The 23,751-nt window shown below is 41.4% G+C and overlaps 1 protein-coding gene across 1 annotated transcript in view; it reads left to right on the top strand.

Moving 5' to 3' along the window:
- Nucleotides 1-3,653: 3,653 nt before the first annotated feature.
- The window catches only part of sema3bl (sema domain, immunoglobulin domain (Ig), short basic domain, secreted, (semaphorin) 3bl), a 137,352-nt gene continuing 117,254 nt past the window's right edge, over nucleotides 3,654-23,751 (top strand). The window contains exon 1 of the mRNA XM_034696071.1: nucleotides 3,654-3,982. Within this exon, the coding sequence (XP_034551962.1) occupies nucleotides 3,877-3,982 (106 nt within the window). The 5' untranslated portion in view covers nucleotides 3,654-3,876. The remainder of the gene's footprint in view (nucleotides 3,983-23,751) is intronic.

Here is a 23,751-nt window from a genome sequence, read left to right as displayed (position 1 = left end):
CACACAGCCCTATAACTTTATTACTAAATGAATCTCCAGACATGCAACGCCATCGGTCTAATGTTGATAGATGAAATGTGTTTACTACAGAACAGACAGGCCCCTCACAGTCTCTCCAGGTTCATACAGGGAAAAGTTATATAAACACGAATAAATTATCACAAACAATAATAAATTCACATAAAAGATGGTAATGATCATAATGAGGACTCTCCTATGGCCTTGATGTTCTGTTTATGTGGTGAGGTAGAATGAGCAGCACTCAATGTGGCAGCCACAAAAATATGTCTTTATCACGCAGTTTGTGTTTTTGATTTATCTGTGTAACAAAGTTATGCGTGCACTTTCAAAGTTGGTGACATCTTATTAAGTTACGTAACGTAATGTTATTTATTCTTGTTATTAGTTTTCATTATTTACATAACTTTCATGACTGAATACGTATCCAAGTGCTTATCAAAACATTTTCATCTTCCAAAACCTGACACAGTAATTTCATTACTTGAAAATGAGGAACTTGTTCTTTTTAACCATAACCAACTGAGATCTTTCACAATGTTTACAACGTTTCTGTTGTTCCATGTCTTAAAATAATAAAATGGGAAATTTGTTCTCAGGTGGTTTATTTGGAAGTCTTATGGGTGCTTCTTTTTAAAAACTATTACCGGTAAATGCACACGTAACATGTTTGAAGACCAATCTGCTACCTTGACAATCAAGAGTATTGACCCTGTCTACACTACTTTATGTCAAGGGTTTGGGAATTTTTTTTATTAACAAAAAACTGAGCTTGCTGAAGTCAAAAAGAAAATCCAAAATGTTGCCGAGAAAGGCAGGCCTGGTGAAAAACATTGAACTCAAACTAACATCTGGCGAGCAAGTGTGATGCAAAGAGGCGGGCCTATGTGTTTCCGCTTGTCAATCAAGTCAGGTATGTCCCTATTTGGGCAAAACTTGTAATCTTAATATCTTCTGAACTGTTGCGTTAGAAAAAAATTCTAAATTTCTAAAATTCAAATATTTTTGAACCATGCTGTAAACATGTTTATTTCTGCTGTAAAGATCGGCTCTATGAATGGGTGTGTATGTGGTTTCTGGTGTTTCTGCTGCCAGCCTCTAGTGGATGCTTGATGAATTGCAGTGTATAACACTTCAGCATGGGTTTCATAATTTAAGACTGCAGGATGCGGCTTGGCTGCAAATGAAGAAAACACACAGGTGGTCAGGCAAAAAATCTGACACCCTGAAAAACCTTCTAGCTAAATACTTGATGTTGTAGTAAAGGTCAAAGGGGTCAAAGGAATAACCAGGCAGGAGGACCAGGTATATGTAGAGGCACTGATGAGCAGATTGCTGACAGGTGTGCAGCAGCAGGGAGCCACAACTACACCACACACACACACACACACACACACACACACACACACACACACACACACACACACACACACACACACACACACACACACACACAGGAAGGAGGGGGCAAGGGCAAAGAGGAAGGGTGAAAAAAACAAACAAGGAAAAGGAGAATAAGCACCGGCACAACCTGAGTCGTGTCAATTTTCAATTAAACATTGGTTTTCTTAGATTTGCAAACCATTAAATCTGTTTTTATCAACATTTTACAGCCTCCAGCTTTTCTGGAATTGTTTGTACATGTCCAAGTCTGATTACTTAACTTACTTAATGTTTGCTAAAAATCAGTTTCATCACTGAAAGTTTTGAAATATTAAAGCAAGGGTATCCACAATCTGGTGCTTTTGAGATAATGTGGCAAAAGCTAAAAAACAAAGTATTCTAAGCATCCTAAAGAGTCTTTGTGTCACTCTGTGGATCTGCCAGGATATGACAAGTCCTTCATGAAACCTGAACTTGAAGCCCATCCCTGGCACAAACAAACCCTCGGCACAGCTTCAAGACCCTCTGTCATCTGAAGCACCCAGCATTCCTGCAATCACTCCAAGCACTCTTCTTTTCCCCTGCATGCTTTCGGCTTTTCAGTCCATGAAACATGTATGACACTCTGCATCTCCGCACAAACAAGTGTTCCCAAAAGGCTCTGGGTTGGAGTATTCCGTATCCTAACACATTGAATGGCTCCTCTTCACCCTGCAGTGACCCCTGTGTTCACATGAGGGCTGGTCTGTGAATAGATGCAAACAGGAGGGGGTTTTGAGAAGGCAACCCACAACTTAATTAAACTACAGAACACGTTCCATCAGCGCTGGAAGGGTTAAGAAAGGCCAAGTATGCACAGGAGGAACACAGCTGAGAAATAAGTGGAGATAGAGAGGGATGTTTAATTTTTATTTTGGCTGTGCCGTTTGATTCATCTGTCGTGCATGAATCAAAGCTTGGACGTGTTCCTTATCTTGAAGAAGTCAGCTGGTGCACATTTTGAGACAGTTTTTTATCAGCATGGAATTTCCCTTTCAACACAGCCATAACCAAGTCTGTAAGAAGTCTGTGTTATGAAACAGAATCATGTAATCCTTGTTCATGTTGATCTTTTAATGGCTTTACTTCTTGTAGTCCTGTTATTTTAACTTCCATAACATAAATTATTTCAAATTTTAAGTTTTCTGATGTTTCCAAAAACTTTTACTTGATCTTGAATTAAAAAATAGTCTGTATATACAACTTCAAAGCTCATGCTCCATTCAAAACATTTGAAGAGTTGAAAAAACAGATAACTCAGTTTTTTATAAAATTTCAAAAACGATCAATGTGCGTATTTAATAAAGTTACATTTTAAAGATACCTCTAAATATTAATGTCATTTTGACCAAGTCAAAGCCACACAACTCCATTTGATTGATAATACCTAAAGCTATAGAAAGAAATATGTTTTTGAAACGTTGTAAAGCTGCTGTTGGTAGTCGTGATACAAACATCAGTTCAGAGAGAGGTTTTGTCAACATTACCCCTCCCCACCAGATTTCCCCTACTTCTCATGCGGGTTATATGAGGAAGTATTGCTGGCTTCACAGCCAATCAGGACGACCTAGCATAGGCCACCACTCAACCAATCAGGACAGAGGGTCGGATAGTAGCTCTGATTGGTCCGTGATAACGGGAACAAGGCGAATAATAACATTGCTTGATACAAAGGCTTTGAAAAACACAGAGATTTGGCCATAATGTCAAATTAATTCACTTACAGATCAGTACCAATTGGTATTATTACTATTTTTCGAAACCCAGCACAAAAAAAGTATAGTTTTTTACCCCATTCCTACCAACTACACCTTTAAGTTTTTATGTGTTTTTGCAAACGAACTCTTCGTTTTTAAATTGCTTATTCATCCAGCAGCAGGGGGGCTAAAGTAAAGTCAATTTAGGTACTTAATAGAATGACTTTTATAGCCTTATAGTAAATGTGTGTAAAAGTCACATAGCATGTTACTGAAAGCACTCATTTGATGTTGAAACTGCGCTATGAATCACCCGAAGGAGCGTGCCTCTGAGTGCGCCTCACTTCGAGAGTCTGTTGTGCGTAAAGGAGGGGCAGCTCCATTGGAGCGCTACTGCGAGCCTCCTCTCTCTCTCTCTCGCTCGCCCTCTCTCTCTTCCTCCCTCTCTGCTGTGAATGCGCCACTCTCTCTCTCTTTCCCTCTCTTGCTGGAGCAGACTTCTGTTGGGCAGCTGTTCTGGAGGAGCGGAGTCTGTGAATCAGCTCATCATTCCGGGCAGAACGACAGTCACTCCGCGCAGAGGACACCCAGCTGCTCGGGCAAGAGTTACATCAAAACTTCAATGTTGTCGTGAGATTTAAGATCCCCCCCTCTTAATTTCCCTCTGGAGTACTCGGAGTGATTATTGGCAGACACCTTGAATTGATCAGTGAGAAGCCAGAGGACATCTCCAGGCAGAATGGAGGGATTAACACCTTTCTTCAACATGATGCTGGTTCTGCTACTTGCCGCCGCTGCATCAGCGACCAAGTTAAATGTGCCTCGGCTGAGACTGTCATACAAAGGTAATTGATTGATCAATAATCTATTACCTTATATTCACGCTGACGCTGTCTATCTTTACGTCTCTGTGAGCGCGCACAGGTGGCATCCATCGGTGATCTCTGGAGTCCTCTCTCTTTTTCTCTTGCAGCCTTTTATTCTGTTAACATTTAAACTGAACTCCCTCATTCTCACAAAGCTTGAAGGCTTGTGTCTTTTTTTTTAATCACGCATTTATTTCACACCACGCACTCTCTTCACGGTGGTCTGAGCTGGAAGCGTGAAATACTAGTCCATGTTTTGGCTACTGTTCTGGAGGTTTGTGTGTTTAAGAAGTCACACATATGTTAATATGCTAGTTTCCAGGTTAGAACCGCTGTGCAGAGCAGGCAGGGATCCAGCCAGAGGAGATTTTGGCGGAGGTTCATCATTCTGCGGTGGGATACACCGGGGTGTGATCTCCTCATTATAGTCGTTTAGGAGGAACGGCAACCGCAGAGACATACCTAGGAAGGTTAATACAATTACTGCTTGGCATGTTTGTTTATTAGCATTGGCCTGTGACATTAAACAGAAGAGACTCTGGGACAGCAGAGTTCATTAAGAAAGCACCATAAAGACTATACATTGAGTTATTCTTTGTCCTGCAGAGGGAGACTTTTTCATCTCAAAGGACGTCCAAACTTTGATTTTGACCTTTCACCTTCACAGAAAACATGAAGCAGTTTCTCCTGCTATTCAAGGGATGGAAATATAATGAAAAGTTTGTATGAGTTGCAGGCTTGATTACAAGAGTTGAGCTGTTCAGATACTGAATGATAAAAATGTTAAATATCTAACATCTACATCTGCTGTACCTCTCTCTCCTCTCCACCTCTCTGATCGAAACCCTGTTGTTAGCCATGACTCAAGCAGTTTTAATGATCACAAGGCGGAAAACGACCCAGTAGGTGTGCGTGTGTGTGTGTGTGTGTGTGTGTGTGTGTGTGTGTGTTTAATTGCGTTTGACTGTGTTGTTGCTTGGCTGTTCTCATTGTTTCGTTTAACTCAGGCCAGAGAGGGTCTGCAATCATCATCAGCGATATCATACAGGATTTCCTCCAGTTCAACCCAGTGTTTCATGAGAAAAAGCCCCTTTTGAGTGTACTGCTCTTCCTGTTGGCTGGACTGGAAATAAAGAGGGAGAGACAAAGAGAAAGAGAGAAAGAGAGAGGGGGAGAGATGATAAAGAGGGCAAAGCTTTTTTATTCTACAATATATTAGCTGAAGACTCTTGAATGTCAGGTTTTGGTATTTCTGTGGCTTTTACAAAATCGGCTGCTGCTTTTATTATCTTTACCAAGAATTGAAAAGTTGTGTGGTTTTAAATGTACACTGTTGAGACTCCGTCATGTTCATGATCTGCAGAGGATGAACCCTTATACTTGTATTGACATCTAACCTTTCTTTTAGTAACACCATCAAGGCAAAATCATCTTTTGCATTATCCATATAAAAATTAGAGGTGTCACAAGAAGCATTAATTGCTATGTGATTGAGGTACGAAGTTAACACTTTTTTAAGTATGGCATGCTATTCTGTCCTCTTCAGTAGGTGCATTTTGACCAAGAGTTCCAGGGTCTTTTAGAAGTACTTTCCCCAGAACTAAGAGGTTCCTGTGCCCCCATTGTTGTCTGTGTTGCGACTGCGGGCTGAAGTCCTGGGTAGTTTGTGCAAATCAGACCAGTGATGTATGGAGAAGAAAAAAGTAAATGCACTACACCACCAGACCAGTAGAGGGCAGTAAAACAAAGAGGAATGCCATTCATCACAGATGACACCATAGAAGCAGACGGACAGGCAGGTATCATTATGAGCAACACAACAGTTAGCCTATTAGCATGAAGAGACTCAGCTGGCGCTGTTTTAGATGGTGCTATATTTCATCACAGATGGATTCACTGAATCAACACGTGAGAGGAGATAAGCGCGAGTAGCAAAGACGTTTCAACACGGCTTTAAAATCCTTTTGAACTCAAAAAGCCGTGGCAGAGATCGGCCGGTGTTTTGGTTTAAACAGCGACCCTGTTAACTGGAGACTTTCAGCCAGATGCATCCCTCATAAACGTCTTTAGACCATCATTAAATATCTGATGAGATATTTTGAAATTGCAGAAATTTATGTCGCTTAAAAAAAATCTAGGAAAAGAGGAGACTTAGTTTACTCAATCTTATATTTCATAGAAAATGTATTCAAGGGGAATCCTCCAACATAACAGAGAGGAAGATGCGATGAGGAGAAGAGATTTGCTATTAAACAAACAGACTCATGCTCCATGCAAACACTTGGAAAAAACACTGCCAAAGATTTTGAGTCACAGCTACGTAGAGCCCGTCTTTAAAAGTATCACACAGACCCAATTTAACTTTGGTCTCTTAATAAAAAACACAAAATAAAAACACTTTTCCTTTTTTACTCTCCTCTGAGAAACACGGATCTCTCTTTGCAGGTACCAAAAAAAGTGTGGGAAGAAAGTCGCTCAAGATTTTCATTAGTGTCCAACTACTTTCAGACTTCCTGCCTCTTTGACCCCTAATTTGATCCCACAGTTTGACCTGTTTTACTGAATATCACTTTCATTCTTTCTCTAAACATATATCAGAAAATCATTGTCTCAGGATGACCCATCTTTATGTTCTTTTGCCTAATGTCTCACACCTCTGTCACACTAAATGGTCCTTCTTTCTCCTCTGTTTGTGTGTCTCTTCCTCCATCAGCCCTTTTTCTCATTACAACCCGGAAAAGCCCAGAGGGTGTTTGTATTCCCAGGAGGATGTGACGGTAATTTGGCGACAGGAAAAGCCATCATTATCTCATTTCAATCAATTAGTGGGCAGAAGTTCAAGCAGGAAGAGGGCGGTTTTTACCTCCAAATTAAATACCCCCTCCTCTCTTTAGGTTCATGTCAGGCATCCCAGTCCACAGAGGTCGTCCAGACCTGGTATTAACATGGATTCAGGGTGATCCAATCTCAAAGTTTTGAATACAAGTGTTCACACTTTGCACAATCATGGCTCTCCAGTGACTGCTTGTGATCGGATCTCTCCTTCCTGCTCAGTATGCAAATAAACACAGAGCCTCATTCACCTTCACTGGACTTTAAAAAAACACAACATTACAGAAACCTGTGATGCAAGGAGAGGAAGACAGCTGCACAGAGAAATATTAAATCAGTCACATATGACAATGAGGTGGTCTGATACGCCACATGATCATTTCCTTGGACACAAAGCGGGAGGTCCATAATGTAGCCCAGGACTCATGAGCGTACTGCCAGACCACTGTGAACAAATGAGTCCCACACCACCTCAGTATGAGGTCTGAGAGATCGGATCCTCACTGAGGTCGCATTGAGATGTGTTTGTATCTGTAGTGAAGGCTGTTCACTTGTGATCACTCAGGACAGATGATAGTATGAGGTGTAAACAGATTCTTGGTGATCTCCTGGAATATTTAAATCCAGTATAGCTTTGTGAAATGTACTTTAATCAAATTTTGTTGAAGCGTCTACTTTTGCGGTCAGATACAGCATTCAAGTAAGATTTTTCAAAGCTTTCAAAGCTTTTTATGTCAATTTTCACTGTATATACGAGACATACAGGAAAAACGAGATGCTGTTTCTCTCTTCTAGCTTTTAAATATCTAAAATTTAAATATAAAATACAATAAAATACAGTTTTATAAAAACAGCCTATGTACACAGTGCAGTGACAGTTTAAAAATGGGCAATGAAAATAGATATAGGTAGCTGAGGTAGAGTCCTTGTATGTAGTGTGTGCGTGTGTGTGTGTGCGTGTGTGTGTGTGTGTGTGTGTGTGTGTGTGTGTGTGTGTGTGTGTGTTACAGTCCAGGGGGCAGAGGGGGGAGGTAGTGAGTGGTACATAAATTCAAAGTCAAGTATTCAGGTTTTAATTCACTCAGTTTAAACGTACAGTACCAGTCAAAAGTTTGGACACACCTCATTCAATGTTTTTTATTTATTTTAATTATTTCAACATTGTAGATTAATACTGAAGACATCAAAACTATGAAATAATCTGGTTTTGCCATAATCTGGATTACAACAGTAGTCAAATAGAGCTATCCATTGTGTACTAACCCTACCTCTGAACAACACAACTGATGGTCTCAAACACATTAAGAAGGCAAGTCATTCTACAAATGAACTCTTGACAAGGCTCATGTTCATTAGAAACCATTCCAGGAGACCACTTCATGAAGCAGACTGAGAGAATACCAAGAGTGTGCAAAGCTGTCATGAAGGAAAAAGGGGGCTACTTTAGAGAATCTAAAATATAAAACAGATTCTGCTTTGTTTAACACTTTTTTGTTCATTCAATAATTCCATATATGTTCTTTCATAGTTTTGATGTCTACAGTGTTAATCTACAGTGTTTACAATCATTACAATAAATACAAACCCTTGAATGAGAAGGTTTCCAAACTTTTGACTGGTAGTGTACATGCCTGACTACTTCCTATATGTTATTTACCTCATATCATTTTCTCATCAAAGGTCTCTGTAGTTTTCAAACATAGGCTGTGTTTCTCATGCAGGACATTTTCCCCAGGGACTTGGTACTTTTGGGGGCTCTTGGTAGGTTTCCACTGCATGGACAAGGACTAAATAAAGTTCCAGGAACTCTATTCAACTCCCAAAAGGTCACTGCTCTCAAAAGGGCAAGGAGTTTTAGGGTGGGTCTTGCAGCAATGAATATTTGTGATTGATCGGGTTCTCACAGTATTCACAAAACAAGCAGAAAGTAGATTGACCATCTAGGGGAGTTGTAAGATCATGCCTGAATATTTACGATCCTAATACGCTAGGAAATAACTTAAAAAATGACATAGGTGTTCAAGAAGTGTGGCTTTCAAACGTCAGATGAGTAATCTGATTAATCCTTGTGTGTTTTGGGGAACAATGGGCTGATTAAAACCTTTAGTTCCTTGAAAAGAGAAGCTCCTGGGACTTCAAGTTCTGGGTACTTTTGATGGAAATGCAGCTTTTAATATGTTTGGTGAACATCCTAGTTCATCATTTTTTAACAACTCAATTTGCAATTCAAGCTCTCAACTTCAAATAAAAGACTGTGTGAGTCTCTGGAGGTGACACTGAAGCACTGGCATACGTGATGTGTGGTTGGCTGGACTCCAGGCCCTTTACCCAACTCCCATCATGCATTTCTTCCTGCCACTCTTTTTCAGCACTGCATGTCTTTCATTTGTCTTCCTCTGCCTTCAATCTGCCGCCTTCACTTATTCATTTGAATTCCCTGTGTGTATATTTGTGTGCGAGACGCACTGACTTTACTCACTCAGTCTTAAACAATATTCACTTTGTCTGGCTGCAGGCAGGGGGGCTCTTGAAAATGCCAACGCACACATCAGCGTCCCTTTTTTGATCAGATTGCATTAGCTCTCAGAGTGAAGGCTTCTGTTTGTTTTCACTCACAGCCTGTGAATTAATGAGTTTGTTTTCTCCACTGGCGTCGCCCACATGCACACATAAAGACGGGTGTTGCTTGTTCAGAGGCAGAGGGGGTAATCTTTCACCGGGACTCTGTTGGAGGCTTTGGCACTGCTGGAATGTAGGGCGTCTCTCATCCTTTCATCTTTCAAACTTTCTTCCCTTCCTTCTCCATACTGTTTCATCTATCTTTCCACTTTGGATCCATCAGTCCATCACTCCCTCCCTGCTTCATGTATTAGCTTGTTCATTCCAATTTTCCTCTCTGCTGCTTTTCCAGAGTTTAGTTTAAGTGCTCCCAGACCTCTGGAGCGATGTACTAAATGAAGCAAAAGAGAAAAGGAGGAAACAAAAGAGAGCAAATTGAAGGTTCGGTAACCTCGCCAACTGGCTTGTCAGGCGTGTTGTTTTACTGGGCTGTATATAAACTCCAGCTCTGAGGAATATTTTAAAGAATGAAGAGTTTCAGAGGTTTGAACGTTTTAGTAACGGTCGACATATTTATATTTATAAAGATTGTGCAAGTTCTTATCATGTTGTCAAGAAGGTTCAAAGCTACAGGAAAATAGCCAACATTTAAGTTTACAGTTCATGAACAACAGTCCAAATGTTTGGTCCAAAAAATAGAAAGTAGAGAAGGAATGCAACGGTCTAAAATGAAATCAAGGTCAAGGGGAATATTGTAATCTTGAACTGATTTTAGCTGGAAAACCCACAATATCTCCATCAAGACAGCCCATGTGTCTGTAAAAGAGAGTCCTCGAGTACACTTAAATGTTGAGCAAACGGCTATGGACATGCCAGCGGCTGCAACTACGACTATCCATCTCACCACTATCATCTATCTCTTTTCATCTCACTCTATCTCTCTTTCCAACTCTGTCTCAGCAGATGTGTGTCTAACATGAGTCTGGTCCTGCTGGAGGTTTCTGCCTGTTAAAGGAAGTTTGTCCTTGCCACTGTAACTTGCTAAATGCTGCAAAGTGCTCTGCTCATGGTGGATTAAGATGAGATCAGACTGAGTCCTGACTGTAAGATGGGACTGGATCTGATCCTGTCTTGATGTTGGGTCTTTGTTAATAATAGAACATAGAGTACGGTCTAGACCTGCTCTGTTTGGAAAGAGTCTGAGGAGAACATTTGTTGGGATTTGGCGCTTTATAAATAAAGATTGATGGATTGAGATCACTGCTCTTTAAAGGTGACATATCACGCTTTTTTCATCAATATATATTGGTCTAAGAGGTCCCAAAACATGTCTTTAAAGTTTATGCTCAAAAAAACACTTTGAAATCAGATTTTGGCATGCCTGAAAAACCCTCTTCTTCAGTCCTCCTCAGAACACTCTGTTTTCTCTCTGACCACGCCCCCTCAGGAAGTGGATGTGCCTCGGCTCTCCAGCACGTTGATCTAATGTTTACATGTTGGCTGAATATACACGGCTGCTCAGAGATCGCGTTACTTCACCCCTCTGAATCTGGTCCAGAATCTGATCCTGATGGAGAGGCGCCTGTAGCAGGACCTTTCTGAACGATTGGTCACAGATTTAGTGTTTCTTGTTGTTTTATTTATCAGTATGTTGACGTGTGTCTTGGTACACAGCTACGAACATGTAGCTATGTGGCTATGCTAACTAGCGCTAGCACTTATCCATGATGAATAAAAATCATCCACTAGATCTTCAAATCTGCAGACGTGTGGAGTAAAACCGACCTCTACCAGAAAGGCAGCAGGACCTTTCTGAAGGATTGGTCACAGATTTAGTGTTTCTTGTTGTTTTATTTGTCAGTATGTCGACGTGTGTCTTGGTACACAGCTACAGCTACAGCTATGAACATGTAGCTATGTGGCTATGCTAACTAGCGCTAGCACTTATCCATGACAAATAAAAATCATCGACTAGATCTTCAAATCTGCAGACGTGGGGAGTAAAACCGACCTCTGCCAGAAAGGCAGCGGTACTTTTTCTGAAGGATTGGTCACAGATTCTGTGTTTCTTGTTGTTTTATTTGTCAGTATGTTGACGTGTGTCTTGGTACACAGCTACAGCTACGACATGTAGCTATGTAGCTATGCTAACTAGCGCTAGCACTTATCCATGATAAATGAAAATCATCCACTAGATCTTCAAATCTGCAGACGTGGGGAGTAAAACCGACCTTTGTGTTTATTAAGACAGCCTACAACTAGCATGTCTCCCTCCTAAGCTCCTTGTTAGCACACATTTGTGCAGGTAATGAAAAACGGAGGGGGGATTCAGTATTATTTTAAACAGTCTATGGGCTGAACAAGCTCCGAGCTCTGACTCCGTGACAGACCGGATATTGTTGTTACGTAACAAAAACACGGAAGTCTGAAACGGCTGGTTTCAGCACACATTTACAGAAAGGTGGAGAAATCAAAACAGGGGCAGAATGGATTTTTTTCATTCTCGGGGGGTCTGTAGACATGCCAGGGACACATATTTCAGGTAAAGAACCATTAAAAAGTCCATTTTGCATGATATGTCACCTTTAAGGACAAAAGCACTAAACAATGCACATATATAAGTTCTGACATTTATTAGGACACCATAGCAAACTTTATCTTCTTGTTTTTACTTATGTATGTAGTTGGTGTCCTTGGATCCATGAATGAATGAATAATTTTTTAACTTAACTTGACATTTTGAACGTCATTTTTTTTGTGTAACACCCTACATACTGTAATAACAGCAGAACAAGGAGTTGCTTTGTCGAGTCCATGAAAAAAAAAAGTCACCCATATTTATTTTGGAGGCTGTAGAGCCACTGTAGAAAGGTTTTCGTTCTGGTATGTGGACCTGCTGACAGAGGGAACACATTACATGTTTCTGACACCGCCTGCATGATGTGAGGGGTGAAGAGCAAGTGTGTGTGTGTGTGTGTGTGTGTGTGTGTGTGTGTGTGTGTGTGTGTGTGTGTGTGAGGCACATGTGAGTTTGTAGGATATTGATTGCTTTGGTGTGCAGATGTTTGTTTTCTAACCATTTGTGTTGTTGTGTAAGCTTCACTGTGCAGGTGTGTATGAAGTGCTTCTCAAGTAGACATCTGTGTGCAGTTAACTATTCAAAGTTAGTGTGTGTGTGTGTGTGTGTGTGTGTGTGTGTGTGTGTGTGTGTGTGTCTGTTTGACGTTCACTGTGTGATTGTGTGTCTGCACCAAAGAGAGAGAGAGCCATTGCATCTGATGTAGACATCTGTGTGTCTGAGGGTGTCACTTGTGTGTCGTGTCAACAGCACGTCTCTTGTGACATCCCTCAGATGTCGGCTTGGCGAGATCACAGACGACACACAGAAGGAGGAATCAGAGATAGTGGGAGAGGGAACTGACTCTGTCAAGCCTTTTTCCTGCTCTCTGTCTCTCAAGTTGTCTGACACAGATCAGAGAGGGACAGATGGAGCGGAAGCTTCTGGGATGTTTGAGGGAAAAGACAAAGGAGAGATTGAGTAAAGAAAGAAGAGAGGAACACTAATGAGTAAATTCACATGTCGGAAAGAGGCTGAGAGAAGTTTCAATACTGTGGCTAAATGAGGTTTGTTGAGAGAAAACTTCTGTTCCTTTTTTACTGGGACTGAAACAAAAGTTGTTTTTCTATTAAAAAATGATCCTATGGCTGTCCGCTCACACTGCTTCTTCTGGAGAAGGTAAAGTGAGATTTAATTCATTTGTGGGCAGAAAATTTGTGAAATGCACCTGAATCAGACTTACAAACCCAATTTATGTCGCAATCAACATACACAACCAATCAAAAGTTTGGAAACACCTCCTCATTCAAGGGTTTGTATTTTTTTAATTATTGTAAACACTGTAGATGAATACCAAAGACATCAAAACTATGGAAGAACATATATGGAATTATTGAATGAACCAAAAAGTGTTAAACAAAGCAGAATCTGTTTTATATTTTAGATTCTGTAAAGTAGCCCCCTTTTTCCTTCATGACAGCTTTGCACACTCTTGGTATTCTCTCAGTCTGCTTCATGAAGTGGTCTCCTGGAATGGTTTCTAATTAACATGAGCCTTGTCAAGAGTTCATTTGTAGAATGACTTGCCTTCTTAATGTGTTTGAGACCATCAGTTGTGTTGTTCAGAGGTAGAGTTAGTACACAATGGATAGCCCTATTTGACTACTGTTGTAATCCAGATTATGGCAAAACCAGATTATTTCATAGTTTTGATGTCTTCAGTATTAATCTACAATGTTGAAAATAATCAAAATAAATAAAAGCCATTGAATAAGAAGGTGTGTCCAAACTTTTGACTGGTAGTGTATATACATTATACATGTAAACTGCGTTTCTTGTGAGGAGTTCACTGTTGATTTCAGTCTGTCTCATATTCAGTTAAAAACTCCTCACAGCACCTTTAATGGTTGCTGAAATCTACAGTGCTCAGCTGTTTTGCACACAAATTAGTCTTTTCAGATTTGGGTTTAAGCACCAGAGACAACCATAGAGGACACCAATGATGGGCCAAAATGGCTTACACCAGTGCTGTCCTGTGGGGCCCTTCTGGATAACCAACATGGGGATCCAGCCAATTTTCGTATTTTTCGTGGAGGCCCCACAGAGGTTTGTCCAGATTGGTTAATGAAGTACCCATACAGACTATAATGTATGAATGTAGCCCACTTGGAACTCATCCAGGGTTCATGTTTGCTTTCTAAATGGTATGCCCAATTCTCGCCCATGCATTGCCTATGTGTTCCCAAACACCCACCCACATATATCCTCATTCTGAGTGCATCCTCAGTTCAAGGCCAAGTAAGACTCATGTGGCACCAAGTTTGACATGTTGGCTGGGGAGGAGGGGAAGCTGAAAGTACTGAGATCATAGATGGTACCAAACATGGGTGTACTCTCAAAGACACCACCCATTTGGGTGTAGTCTCAGTGACATCACCCTTTGGTTTCTGGGGCAGAGTTTTGAAACCCAGAGATGGAGGTCGCCATATTGGGGATGTTGACGCGACCTAACTTTCAGTTAACCCAGCAAGAAGCAAAGAGGCAGATTTCAGGCAACCATCAATCAATCAATCAATCAATCAATCAATCAATCAATCAATCAATCAATCAATCAATCAATCAATCTTTATTTGTATAGCGCCAAATCACAACAAACGTTATCCTAAGACGCTTTTACAAACAGAGCAGGTCTAGACCACTCTATGTTAAATTATGAACAAAGACCCAACACCAAGACAGGATAAGACTCAGTCTGACCCCACCTTAATCCACCATGAGCATTGCACCTTGCAGTATTTAGCTAGTTACAGTGGAGAGGACAAACTTCCTTTAACAGGCAGAAACCTCGAGCAGAACCAGACTCATGTTAGACAGACATCTGCCTGGGTCTGGAAAGAGGGATAGAAGAGAATAAGAGAGAGAGAGCGAGGTGATAGTAATGAGACGAGTAGTAGAAGCTGTTGCCGCTGGAGTCCAGCATGTCCGTATCAGCTGGAGTCTGGAACGTCCACAGCAGGAGGACGTCTACAGCAGCTCAGAGGAACCTACGAGACAAGGGAGCTCAGGGACTCCAGAAAGGTCTATGGTTAGTAACTTTAATGGGACAGGGAGATTTAAAGTAAGTGATGAAGGGGTTGGGGGGAAGGGGGTGAGATAGGATCCCAGTGTGTCAGTGTGCCAGTTCCTCCTGGCAGTAGCGTAGTGTTCTAGATGGGTAATAGGGCACTATGAGCTCTTACAAAGATGTCTGATCATTAAGAGCTTTGTAGGTCAAAAAAAGGATTTTAAATTCTAGTCTAGATTTTATTTGAAGTCAGTGAAGAGAAGCTAACACTGGAGAGATGTGCTCTCTCCTCCTAGTTCTAGTCAGTACTCGAGCTGCAGCGTTTTGAACTAGCTGAAGAGTCTTTAGTGACTTATTAGGGCAGCCTGATAAAAGGGAATTACAGTAATCTAACACGGAGGTAACAACCTTAAGCCTCCTGCCAACAGGTATAATACCTGACATGCCTTATAATGCAAAACTTGTAGCCTTAATATCTTCTAAATGAATGAGTTATACAAAAACCCCAGACCCCATACGGTGTGTACGAATAAAGAAATGGCCGACTCAGACGAAAACCCCTTTTTTATTCTTAAAACACATTTATTTCTACCTTAAAAATGTGCATTTTAAAACAAGAGTAATATCCTTAGGTATCCTTGTCTTTTGGGGGCAGTTTCAAGTGGATACTTAAGGAATACGTAAGGAACATTTGATACAGCTGAGGTCTGAGCTTGTCCACTGTACACAGTTAATATAAGGCTGGATAAATCTTACAACCCATTATGTTAAAGTCCAAGAATGGTCTGGTACTCCCTTGGTTGATTTAAACAGCTTTGCTTTGCTGCAAAAACATGTCAAGATAAACCGTGCATTAAACCTCTCAGAGGTCACAGGCCCCCATAAAGCCCAACTGCCTGAACCAGGACCGAACTGTGAACTAAAACATGTGCCCCTAATGCTGGCATGAATCAGTGGGCTGAGAGATGAATGGAAGGAGGGAATGTGTGAAAGAGAAGAAACCTCAATGAAATTCAAATAACAGAGAAAGAAAAGGACAGAGGACAAGACCGGGGAAGCGATGAATAAAAGATCAGGAGCAGAGACAAACGAATGATGGAGCCGTGAGTGAATTTAAAGGAAATGGAAGAGGATAAGCGAGAATTAGGAGGACATGGAAATTCCAGAGTAAGCCAGATAAAGAGAGGTCATGCTACCGTGGTGGAGGGAGACAAATGGATGAAGAAAAGAAAGAGAGGGGCCGAGATAAAAACAGTCAAAGTGGAGAGAGATGAGGGAGATGGAAGAAAATGAGATAGGTGGATAAAAAGAAGAGAAAAGCTAACCTGAAGACAGACACTGGCCCCTTTGAGAGGCAAAGGTTGAGGGTTCAGGTCCCAACAATGTGGCTTTGACCATCTGTCATGTAGATTACTGAGCACTCCGCTTACAATGATACGCACACATCTCCAATAACTCCTGTGTGTAAGTGTGTGTCCTGGGTGCATGGCGGTAGTATCCTGTATCTCTCCCCTTTGTTCAATCTTTATCCCTTTTCTCTATCTTTATACAATGACCATGTGTGTGTGTGTGTGTATGTGTGTGTGTGGTGTGTGTGTGTGTTGTGTGTATGAGTGTGCGTATGTGGGTGTAGGAGTACTTGTCTGCACTTAGTGGCAAGCCAAAACCTACCCCAGTGTTGACAGCGATGGCCGTTGTTTAAGCATGACCGCTACAAATCTCAGCGGTGGACGCTCACCGGGGGAGGGGGGGGTTCAAGTCCTGAAAAACTATTTATCTAAACTGTCTCCAGTCTCCCACACCCTGAAGACTGAGTTCACACTCCTCCCTGCTGCACTCAAGAGGTCTGACCCAAACGTCTGCTGTGTATGATCTGAATTGTTCTGTTTTGGTCTTTTCATGTTATTTTTGTTTCCCAGCAAGAGATTTGATTTCTTGATATTTGATGGTTACTATGTTCTTTATCTTATTATAGCATGATGATTTTTCTTTGCTAATGAACACCAAGTGGAACTGAGGCTGATAGAAGAGTTGTTAGTTTTGAAGAATGGTCATCACAAGTCCAAATTTGGACTTGATGATATTAAAAGTGTAAAATGTCTCTTCAGTAACGAGCTGTGTCCACTAACAGCATTGACTGTGCTGGCAGCACCCATAACCTAATTTTCAGACTGCTTCTCACTCGGGGTCAGCGTTGAGAAGAAGTGATAACCTCCGGTCTTAAAATATGAACTGCAGTTCATCGAGTGTCCACTTGAGGCTTGCTGCAGAAACACCAGAAACCAAACCATCGATCCCAAATTTTGGACAACCCAAAGGGGATGGAGTTAGGGCAGGCTTTCTTTTGCCCCCTGTCAAACAGCAACAACACACCTGACTGTCAGTCAAATCAGTCATGCCTCTAAAATACAAATCAATGCATTAGCCTTAGTCTTAGAAAAGTAAAACAAGTATTTGGAAGAATCAGGAAATGAACTGTGTTTTGTAACGGGCTATAAACATGTTTCATCCTGCTGTAAAATTAGGAATTTTAACCAAGAAACCTCCCTTTGTGCTAAAAACTGCAGTTCATTGAATGCCACTTGAGGCTGGCTGCAGAAACACCAGAAACCACATACACACCAATTCAAAGAAGACGATCTTTACAGCAGAAATAAACATGTTTACAGCCTGGTTTAAAAAACAGTTTAGGTCTGAAGAGCTCATTTCTCATCAGCACACACTGTACTGGGTGAATTTTTCTATAACTCTGTATTTTTGAAGATATCAAACTCACAGGTTTAACTAAATAAGGGCATTGCTGATGTGTTTGACAGGCGGGAACACTGTAGCTGTTAGCGAAAAGGCTGAAGGCCTGCCTCTTTACCTCACACTAGCGGACAAAGTTAGATTGAGTTCAGCATTTCCAATATTTCCAAACCCTACTTCAGAGAAAAAAGAACTCTAAAGTGTGTTCTCAAATGCTTTACATCCGGGCTGTCAAACTCATTTCAGTTCAGGGGCCACATACAGCCCAAGTTGATCTGAAGAGGGCCGGACCAGTAAAATCATAATAACATAATAACCTATAGAGAAGGACAACTCCGAATTTTTCCCTTTGTTTTAGTGCAAAAAAGTACATTCTGAAAATGTCCACATTACATGAACTATCTTTTTACAAAAACAGCTGTTGTATTTTTTCGCCATGATGAGTCTCATAGTGGGGCCCGAATATGATATTCTTTGACCCCTGAAACCTGCTGCAAACACACCAAACACACAGGTTACCCATTCACCTGACACACAGAGTGTAATGGTTACAGTAAAAGAAAAGATAGATTATAATAATGAACAAGGTAAAATTGACTATTTTGGAACCCCCTAGCTCCAGCATGAACAGTTTGCTTGCTGGACAGTGTTGTATGCAGGGGTCCAAAAAGTCTGAATTTCTGCCGATTATGCAAACTGCAAATATTCTTTTTCCTCACTTTGAAAAAAAAAGTTTCTTAGTGCCGTTCAGGTGCCCTCTGTCAGCTGTTTGATTGTAGGACAAATTTGAAATAGTAGGTACTTTTATTGAAAAATTGCAGTTAATGAAGTCATCCTCGGGCCGGATTGGAACCTCTGGCGGGCTGGATTTGGCCCGTGGGCCATATGTTTGACACCCCTGCTTTACATGCTTCATATTAGCTTTGTTTCAGGGGAAATTACAAAGTAAAGGTAAAAATATAATTGACAGAAATTGTGTCATGGCATTATCATTATTTTTTTTAGAAATCCAACCCCTTCTTGATTTTGAGTGGTTGATCATGGAAAACTACCATTGTGGAGCATGATTGTGTTCTAAAAGTTGGGCTATCTTTTTGGGTTTGTCATTTCAAGCCAAAATACTATTTGATAATAATTGGAATCTATTCCACGATTATTCGTCTGGCGGGAATATCGTATAACAACCAGGCACCAGTAAAAATAATGAAAAATTGTACTTTTAAAATTAGAAAATATTCAAAGTAACTCTTCAATTTTTACAAAGTGAACAGAAATTTGAATATTTGAAAATCATTGCCCATCCCTATTATTTTTAACTGAGAGTGCAGGGACCAAAATATTCTGTAAGCCAAGGGCATTTAGCTCTTGGGATACTTAGCACTGAAACACTGAACTGCATTGGTTTTGTGTAAAATTAGGTGCTGCTGGCACATCAAAAAAGAATGCTGCTATTGGACACAGGCCCTAATTATTACCACTTATTGTTGGAGAGGCCAAAATGACTGAACCAAATCCAATGGCAACCAGTTAAATAGGCTTAAGTTAATGCAATATAACATGTGCTCATGGTGGAGCTAGAGAAAAGTCAGGGGATCATGCATATAACTTATATTTTTCATCTTGTAGCTTTAAATCTATTAAAAAAGTTAATGTAAGTGTAGAAGTCCACAGCATATTGGTTTGTATGAATGTGGTTAGCGTTTGAAAAGTTGACTCATGGGCTTTAATTGCTGACACTTAACACTGTTACACTAATTCCATTGAATCAAGCTGGAGGAAATCATTGCGATTCCATCTTTGAGCCAAACGATGTAAATACTGGAGCACATTCAATCAAATTTACATGCAAACTGAAACTTTCCAAATGACATCATTGTCTTATTGGCTATATCACTGATATGATTCACTTGTCAAGACAAAAAGCTTAAATGAAATACGGGCAGTGCTTTGTTAAAGTGTGTATGTGCTTCAGCGCCTCTGACCTGCCAACAAACTTTTGGATGATGTAATGTCTCCATATTTAAAATCCGGTGCAAACACAGTTTTAAAATGAGAGTTGATTTAAGTTACGTATGTGTCTACTGCACATGTCAACCCAAAGCTGTTAATACTTTCAACAGATCACTCTCACAATAACAGCTAATGAAAACTTTGTGCTCACTTAGACTAATGTTGAACTTGGCCTCCTCCTGTGCATCACGGTTGGCCAAGTGCATGCTGGGTCGTGGTGTTGGAATGACAGATTCCTTGCCAGTGTTTTATAGTAAGTGTTATTGTTCCAACCTGAGACAGAAACAATCCTCCAGAACCCTCTCCCTATGAGATAGATAAACATCCTCAGCTCTGCTTGTGTATTTTTTTTTACTGGAGACGTTTAAGAATTATGAGGCATTCCTCACAGAGCAGCTGGGTCTTCCTGCAGAGAGCAGCAGGCATGCAAGAAACGAAAAAGAGGGAGAACAAACCTACTGGGATGATTACAAACACACACATACACACACAAACACTCGCCAACCCAAGCAAACACAAAGGGGGTTCTTCTTGTCTTTTCATGTCAGTTCAGTGTCCTACTATTTGGCACATTGGCGCAGAGCCAATGCAAAGTGATAGAAAAAAAGGTCAGAGGTGATGGGAACCCTCTTTAATGCAGAATGGGAGACATTACATGTAACACACACTGAGGTGATGCACCCCCTGCCTTTGAAACAAACGCCCCCTCTCTGGCAGCAATCATTCAGTTCCACCGGAGCTGCTGACAAGAAGAGCTGAGCACAAGGGCCCACTGTGGACTGATGGATCTATTAGACAGCAGCTGACAAACATGAACTGATTCCAGTAGACAGGCTGTGGATGTGCACCTACTTGGGTGCATCTTTGGGTTTGTAAATCACCTGACAAAGAGTGCAAATTTGTGCAGAGCTGTCACATAAATTGAAAACTGCAGTTCATTGAGTGTCCACTTAAGGCTGGCTCCGGGGGTACTGGAAACCACATATACCCCTTTTGGACCAACACCAACCGGGTTGTATTTCTAGGCTGGTGTTGGCGCTGGTTCGTAGCTGGTTGAACTCGCGAACCAAAACGGCACCCGTTTGTTTTCCACCCACTCGAGCACGTGGAAGAGGCATGTCATGATGTCAGATTTACGTGGCCGCTTTTCACAGCAGCACTAGCACAAACTTTCCCTCGCAATAACAACAATAGTGGACAACGTAGCATGCTTGTTGGTGTTGCTCCTGGCTTTTTCATAATCAGATGAGGTCCCGAAGAGAACTTACCCAACTTTACCAACACTTCTGTGCTACTCGTCATGCTTTACATGGATGGTGAATTCATATGAGAAGAAAGGTCATGAGATCCCGCCCCCACGCCCCTGGGGTTCACGGTTCTAGACCAGCAAAGAGTTGGAGCCACTCTGGAACCGGTTTTCCCGGTCAGGAGCTGTTTTACTCACAGTCAATTGAGCGCCGGCTCCGACCCAGCCCTGAAACTGCCTCAGTGGAAAAGGGCAAATACACAAATTTTAAAAAAGACGTTCTTTACTGCAGAAATAAACATGTTTACAACCTGGTACAAAAGACAAGTGTAGTCTGGAAAGCTTATTTCTCTATCAGCACACACTGTACGAAGGGTGAATTTTTTCATAATGATGCAATTCGAAGATACTGAGATTGGAGTTTTCCATTATGAGAGGCACAGCTGACTTGATTGACAGATGGGAACACTGTAGCTGTTGGTGAAGAGGCTCAAAGTCCGCCTCTTTACGTCACACTCACTCAACAGCAGTTATGTTGAGTTCAGCATTTCCATTATGGCTGCCGCGAATGATTAGCTTCAAAACAGCAGTTCAGCAACAGATGGGTGACGTCACGGATACTACGTCCATTAGACGTCCTTGCAGTCTATGGTTTACCTTTACAGCCTATTCAAAGTCTAAAGCTGTTGAGTACTGATGCTTTGACAAAGCCCTTAATGTCTCATAAGCACCTTTCACACATTCCCAGCATTCCTCAGAAAAATTCTACAAAATGTCCTGGAGGGGAATGTAAACCGCAAAATCAGTTTAGCCCGACTTGTTGCAGATTTTGATCTACTTGCCCTGCAGCAACTTGTTACTAGCCCCTCCTAAGAACAATCCGGCATGAAGCTGGGATGAGCTGAGGTCAAATGCAGCAGATAAATGCTTAAGAGTCTGATAGTGAGCTCGCTGCTGGAGAGTGAGATGGTGAATAGTTGGATGAGAAACAAAAATACAAAGAATGAAGTCGAGGGATCGACTGCTTGGAAGAAAAAGGGCAAGTTTGTCCTCAGAGAGAAATATCTGGTAGTATGTGTAGGATGGATGAAGTGAAACAGAGTAAGAAGGAGGGAGAAGTGAGGAGGGAGGATGACAGATTTCTGAGAAATGGGGAGGAAGGCTGAGATCAAGAAAGAAGAGAAGCACATGTGAGGGAAAGGACTGAGGAAGAAAGAGTGTGTGTAAAGAGAAGTTGAGTTTGTCATGGATCATTCTGGATGAAAGATAAAACAAGAGAGAGAGATATGTGTGGTACAGATGATTAATGGAGTTACATCAATACATCAAAAAAGGAGGAAAAAAAGATGAAAGTGAGCGAAAGAGAAAGAAGGATCAGGGAAGCAACCGGCTTCATTGGAGGGGGGGGGGGGGGGGGGGGGGGGATGACGAAATGAGGAAGGAAGGGGAGGCAGAGGAAAGTGAGGGCTGATGAGAATCAAGGGTGATGAGGTAACACCCAGTGCTGTGTTTTGATTGGCCGGCAGGGACAACCGTGTAACAGGGTCTCTGATAGGCATCCTGGGACAGCTGGGAGGGAAGAGGCCTTGAGTTTGTCAGTGAGTGTGTGTTCGTGTGTGTGTGTGCACTTTATCTTTGAGGCTTCTATCAGTTCTCATGGTGTTATCACACGACCAAGTGTGTAAAAGATGAGCTGGCTGTAGAACATGACATGGACAGTGAGGAGCAGTAACAGGTTGGCAGGAAATCCCTGGATTTACTCCGTCATGACTGATCAGTTCTGTGGTATCTCTGCCAACATTAATCTCCTTGAGTTTGAAACACGTTGAAGCATCTAATAATTGATTTTACTCTAATATAGAAGAACATAAACACCTGAAAATACTGTCTTTCTTTCCATTAGTTGGACTATTGTGTTATTGCACTCTCAATGGCCCTGTCGCACCTTGACAATTTAGCCAACATATCAAAATGCCTCTAAAATGCTGACATAAACTCATGTTTTTATCAGTGTTGGGCATCTACATATCATATTCATAGGGGTGCAACGGATCAAAAAACTCACGGTTCGGATCAGATCACGGTTTTGAGTCACGGATTGGATCATTTTTCGGATCAGCAAAAAAAAAAAGGAAAAGAAAAAAAAGAAGACAAGACAAATATAACTTTGTCCTCCATTTATTTTGTAAAACACTTTGCCCATTAAATAAAAACAACATTCAACTCAAAATGTACTGCATGTGCAAAGCACCCTATCTGTGGGCCCAGTCCTGCCTCATTCACTGCATTTCATGTCATGGCAAGTGAAGGAGCAGAGGAACTTCTAAAGTTTCACTCTATTCTTCTTTCAATCGCTGATTTTCACTGTCCACTTTTCTTTGAGCTGCAAACTTGGAACACACGTTTTATGCTAGGGTCCTACATCTGGCAAAGTGCAAACATGTGAACTGCTCAATAAACTAAAGTGAAAGCTAAAAATTGCACTCGCAGCAGTGGACTCTAAGTGACCCAGTAACAGCATGTCTGCGTATCGTTGGCATGGAGAAAAGTCCCGGTAAACACGGGGTGACCAGACCAAAACACAGAGTGAGTAACAGTTCGGGGACCACATATCGGCGGCCGGATGCGGTCCGCGGGCCGCGTATTGACGGCCTCTGGTGTTGTGGTTGCGCAACGGAATTTCATAACGTGGCTCAAGCACATTCAGTATTCACTGTATTTCACAGGAAAAC

The sequence above is a fragment of the Notolabrus celidotus genome, chromosome 11 (genome assembly GCF_009762535.1).
Source record: "Notolabrus celidotus isolate fNotCel1 chromosome 11, fNotCel1.pri, whole genome shotgun sequence".
Lineage (NCBI taxonomy): Eukaryota > Metazoa > Chordata > Actinopteri > Labriformes > Labridae > Notolabrus > Notolabrus celidotus.
Note: the sequence above shows the minus strand (reverse complement) of the source record. Positions and strands in the feature narration are given on the sequence as shown.